The 5,940-nt window shown below is 40.2% G+C and overlaps 1 protein-coding gene across 1 annotated transcript in view; it reads right to left on the bottom strand.

The window, feature by feature from the left end:
• Positions 1-5,940, bottom strand: part of LOC106872827 (HHIP-like protein 1) — an 18,526-nt gene that overhangs the window by 9,959 nt on the left and 2,627 nt on the right. Inside the window, exons 2-3 of the mRNA XM_014919954.2 lie at positions 2,005-2,084; positions 1,023-1,201 (exon numbers count right to left, since the gene is read on the bottom strand). Coding sequence (XP_014775440.1) covers positions 1,023-1,201; positions 2,005-2,084 — 259 coding nt within the window. The remainder of the gene's footprint in view (positions 1-1,022; positions 1,202-2,004; positions 2,085-5,940) is intronic.

Below are 5,940 nucleotides of genomic sequence, written 5' to 3'. Positions count from 1 at the left end.
ATACACGCAAACACCACACATACGAACCCCCCCACACACATGCACCACACGCGCACACATACACGCAAACACACGCACCCACATATACACAAACACCTCATACACGCATCCCACCACACACATACAGACACACCATACACACACACACACACAAATACTCGTCCACGGGTTAAATATATATACAAACAACGGAAACCAGGAAAACGGTCCTTATGAGTCCTCGAGAAGGATGCCTTACTATAAATATGACCACGAGAAGATTTGAGTCTTAAAAGCAATGATTAGGTTTAATTTTACGAGTTTACTTGACAGAGGAACGTTCTGCAAAAAAAGCGTGGGATGTGTCAAATCGATTATCTGTGAGAGCGTTATATTTGGTATGTCTGTCAGTAATTGATTAAAAAACGGTAAAAATTCAGCGAGATTTCAACTCGGAATTATGAGTCAAGAGTGTAGTAACGCCGTGCGCATGCGTAGTCTCACGCATGCGTAGAATTAAACAACCAAGCGTTCCCGCTCAATTCATCCTCTTTCTTGCTGGCCAGCAATAGAGCATGGACGTGTTTTTGCTGTCTCTCTACATCTTTCGGACTTACGCTCGACAGCTCGCTTACAACTACATAACAACGTCCCAACAACTATGCTCATACACACAGAAGCTGTAACAACAAGAGCTAAAGATGTATATATTTACCACCTGAATAAATGTTGTTTAAGTTGATAGTCTGGAGTTCAGCGTTCCGTTATATTTCATAATTTTATTTAGGAAAGTCAGGTATACATCTAATGATGTATAACCAACTTTCCTATACCGGTGACTCAATGAACGAACGTTTATATTTCATTAATTTTATATAGGAAAGTCAGGTATACATCTAATGCTGTATAACCAACTTTCCTATAAGAGTATTTAACATACAGCATATAGTGCAGTGTGTTATTATTTCATTTATTGTTTATATATATTTTTTAATTTTCAATTTACCAAAGCTTCTTATCATCAACAAATAGTCAATGCTTACCGGTCAGTGGATCACCTTGGTCGACGCTACACCTCCAAGCATTTTTAATGCCCAAAGCATAAATCTCTGGTGTGGCATCACTTGTGTTGATGAAAGGGTTATCTATGGGTATGCTGTATAACCGATCAGCTGATGGGACGTCCACATTGATTCGAAGTATTTTCCCAACAAACGTGCTCCTTACAAAAAGAGAAACAAAAGGGGAAAGGAAAGAAAAATCACTTCATTATTGTTGTCGCATAGTAAATTGTTGTATTACGCTGTTTCGCTACCCCGCTCCCACCAGTTATTTTTTATACCTTAGTCAGTAGAGGAAGGATTGCGCCAATGACCTTTTAAGGGGTTCTAAGATTAGTGGAAGAAAAGGGAGAAATTAACTTCAGACTCGACACCTGTCTCGAATTCTTGGAACAGAATGAACTCTGTTAAAAGTAAGCAATACCTAATGCCACTGATAACGTTTACCACCCAAGAACAGAAACAGTCGTTTCAACGACTTTTTTTTTATAGCTTCTGCAACCAAATGTCACTCACATGGTTTTGATTGATTCGAAGCTAAGACAACAAAGGCGGCGAGCTGGCAGAAACGTTAGCACGCCGGGCGAAATGCTTAGCGGTGTTTCATCTGCCGTTACGTTCTGAGTTCAAATTCCGCCGAGGTCGACTTTGCCTTTCATCCTTTCGGGGTCGATAAATTAAGTACCAGTAACGCACTGGGGTCGATGTAATCGACTTAATCCCTTTCTCTGTCCTTGTTTGTCCCCCCTCTATGTTTAGCCCCTTGTGGGCAATAAAGAAATAAGATAATAGACACTTTCCCAAGGTGCTGCAAAATGGGAGCGAACCCCAAATCACGTATTTTCAAAGTGAACTTACAAACACAACCATGCCTACTCCCATGTTATCGTTGAATCTGTGTTCGTATTATTTATAACTGTTAAAGAGAAGAAAATGAAAACTGATTGCTGTAGACAAGACTTACATGTTTTGAGCTAAATGCGTCCAATGACCAAACCCTGATCCTACTGATACATAAAGTAGACCATCTGCACCAAATAAGATCTGGAATAGAAACAATAGACAGCTTGGAAACTTAACATGTTTATAGGCATTATGTAGAATAAATGTATAGATTATGCAGTGATCACGTATTGGAAATTTAGTTTATACATTAAATCCGAATAACGGCGGGCATATAAAGTTTGACAATTAGTTCACAAATTAGTGTTGCTACGTATTAAGATTACAGTAATGTAAGGTAGTGCTGAAAGATTTGAAGTTCCGAATGGTGGGGAAGGCGAAAGTAAATTAGAATAAAATGGTTTCACATTGCATTTAAGAGCAGGCATATGCAACTAATACCTTCCTTTGGAAAAGAAACAAAATAAATGTAACTCTCGTATCCCTGTAGATCATGCTAAATTCAATGAATGTTTTCAAGATATCAGTTTCTGCACCACATAGCTAGCTAATAGGATCGCATGGCGAACAATCTTCAGTTTCCTCATCTATCTTTCATGACAATACAACAATCGACGAACAAAATGCAAACACTTTCGCAAACTTCAAGAGACAAAATTAAGCTTCGCCGAATTCAACATCACCATAATCATCCACCCGAGATACAGTAGTACTGTCAGCAAAATAATCGTTGACATCTCTAAAAGTAAACGTATCTCACAAAGCAAAATTTTTAAAAACAGGGGTTAAGTTTCACAAAGACATCTGAAGAAGGCAATCTGATAAACACTAGAGACAATTAATTTACAGGGATCTCTTACAGCTAGTAATAACTCTTAGTATCACAAGACTACACAAAGAAATGAAAACGAAAAGCACCCCACTCCCACCCCAAAATGCTGTAAAATGCGATATAAAGTAGTTGGCAGAATGAACAATTCTAACAACTGTAACATCCCACTACAAATTTACAATAATATCTTCAAATAACATCCTCGTGAAAGTTATTTGAAGATGTTATTTAACAAGTATATTTCCAAAATCATCTAGAATCTGAAATTTTCTATATTTAATGCCACAAGCATCCACCCTTTCACCCGCCCTTTTTGATTTATACCTGCACGACCTTTCATGAAAATTCGCTCGTTGACGAACCAGGACAGACACGTGTTACTCGATCCCCATCAGATGTGTGCGGTTTTCCATCCGTATTTTGCTCAGCTGTTCGGACAAAGTTTGTCGGTTCCATATACGGCTCCAAATAAAGTGCTTACAGCTAGGCTTGCCAAAATTGCGTAGCCGTCCAGGTCTAGTGTTGACTTGCAGGGTTTTTGTTGAGCAATTATTGCGCATAGGATAGATTCAGTTATCGCCCGAGTCCCTCGTGAGATCTGCCTCACTTATCTTTGGCCGGGAAAAGTAGGCAGCTTTCCTTCATCTAGCAAGTGCGTGGCAGTCATTACTAAAAAGACTGAAGTTAGACACCGGCATCGGTCAAGTTCTCAACTACTTCAAGTTTTATTTAGCAAGGAAGGTGAGAGGGAAGGACGAGGCTGCTCTCTAATTTGGTGAAAGGTGATTGAGAGTGGCGAACATGACCGGAGTGAACACGTCTACTTTCAGTATGCGCCCGTTGGCCGGAGTAGACAGTTGGGGCGCGGACTGTTACCTTTTATAGTCAAGATAATTCTGGATGTTTGAGTGTTCTTTAATTGGCTTCAGACAGTAGTGCCCCAACCTATAGAGAACATTTCTTTATTGAAATTATATTGTTAGCTAGTGTTACTTTCGTACTCGTTGCTTAATCTAGGTTGTTTTATATCTCATCCTTGTTTCGTTCCTAACATTTTGGGACCTTTTACTCATCCCTTAGAGCGTTGGTCAAATTGTCCTGAGGTATTTGTTTTGGCTCTTTATGTTCCGAGTTCAAATTTGGTCAAAGTTAATTTTGCCTTTCATCTCTGGGTTTGATGGTATCCACTAATTCGTGCCCTTCAAAACTACAGGCCTTGTGTCTAAATTAGAAACCATCCAGGACCATGTATTGGTAGAATAATTAGTGTGTCTTGAAAATATTGTGGTTATTTTTCTAGCTCTTTATATACCGAGTTTAAATCCAGCCGTGAGCAATGTTGCCTTTCATCTTTTCGGGTTCGATAAAACAAAGTACCAATCACATACAAGGGTTGATAGTATCGACTAAACGCCTCTCCTCAAAATTGCTATACTTGCATTTGATTTAGAAACCATTTTGGCTCTTTACATTCCAAGTTCAAATGCCGGTGAAATTTTGCTTTCATCCTTCCACCGTCATAGTGTCAGACATTAGGCATATCGAGATGATCGGCACTACTCTAAGGAACTGCGGGGAGGTGACAGGATAAAAATCAATCTCAACCAAGAAAAATCAGTGGACCTACAGCTCGGCACATGGAGAGGCAGGTCAAAACTATCCCACAGCGTCATGGGGCGCTGAACGAACAGACGGACCATTTAAATTGGTCGAAGTCTGATTTGGTTTTGCTCTCCAAGTAGAGAAGAACTGAGACGAGGTGACAAGCAAGGTGGCCAATTTCATCCAGAAATGGTCCGAAAGAAAGCTATCCCTGAAAGGTCTAGCAGAGGTGGCAAATTTTTACATTGATCCCGTCTTTTCCCCATCTGACTGTTGTGCCTGGCCCTAATTGACGCCTGACTAACTGGAGCGCCTGCTCTTTCGCTTTCTGTGGAAGGGATGCGTTACTCTACCCAGGTGCCCTATTTTTTGTAAAACCCGCTGAGGGGAGGACTTGGCAAACCGTGGCTAATTATGCGCAGACATGCACTAAGGCTGCAATACCTTCAATAATTCCTTGACGGTGAGACGGATTTTGCTACAGTTCGTCTCTTCGATATAGCTACAACCCTAAGTAAAGCAAAGACTAAATCAGATCGCTTGACATCTGGGATGTCAAGCGCTCACAGCCCTCTGCTAGTTGGGCAATGCCGTCGGTGGAAGTTCCACCTGAGCGATCTATAATGGCAGATAATAGCGACGGTTTTATTAGGGAAGCGCTGGGCATCTACGAAAATCAAATGGCTGGACTGTTCAGGAGGACTTTCAGGCCTGCACCCATGGATAATTTCCAGAAATCTCTGGTCTAGCAGTACGACTGAGGAGTATTGGTGGAAGTGCTGTTAGTCGAGTTTATCCGAGATGAACGCAGAGTGACGAAACTGTTCTACACGCACTCGTCCAGTAACCAAATTATGTCAAACACCTGTTGCCACATGTAGGACGAATCTAGTTGCCACATGTTGCCACATGTAGGACGAATCTAGTTAATCAGCTGAGTCAGTAATGGAGATCGTTCCGCTACTTTCTTTTGGCCAGGAGAGACAGGCACAGTTTATGTATCTGGTGCCTTCAGCGAAAGAGATTGTGCAGTAGACCAGACTGAAAAGGTTGAAGATAGACACCTTCCTCTTTGGCCAAGCCCCCTTCAACTATTTCAAATTTCACTTGAAAAGGTAAGTGATAAATTAGAGGGAAGTGCTGCCTTTCAGACAGGCAGATGACAGGGCGAGCAAGGTCCAAGTGGACGAGCCCACTCGGAGCATGCACCTGTAGATTAAAGGAAGATAAGACAAAAAGCACTTATCTTTGTAGCCAGGGTGACCGTGGTTTTGTGGAGTGTCCACGAATAGTGCTCGGACGTTTCTTTCTTTTGGAGAATTACTCAGTCTTTGGAATTTATTATTTCTCTTCTTACAGCTATTCTCCCTTTTACATGCTCTTTTAGGTCATCCAACATTGTATTGTCCAGTATTGTTCCAAATTTTTGTGAACCATAGTTAGTTAGTAAAGAAAACATTATTATTATTATTATTATTATTATTATTATTATTATTATTATTATTATTATTATTATTATTATTATTATTATTATTATTATTATTATTATTATTATTATTATTA

This window comes from Octopus bimaculoides, chromosome 7 (genome assembly GCF_001194135.2).
Source record: "Octopus bimaculoides isolate UCB-OBI-ISO-001 chromosome 7, ASM119413v2, whole genome shotgun sequence".
Classification (NCBI taxonomy): domain Eukaryota; kingdom Metazoa; phylum Mollusca; class Cephalopoda; order Octopoda; family Octopodidae; genus Octopus; species Octopus bimaculoides.
Note: the sequence above shows the minus strand (reverse complement) of the source record. Positions and strands in the feature narration are given on the sequence as shown.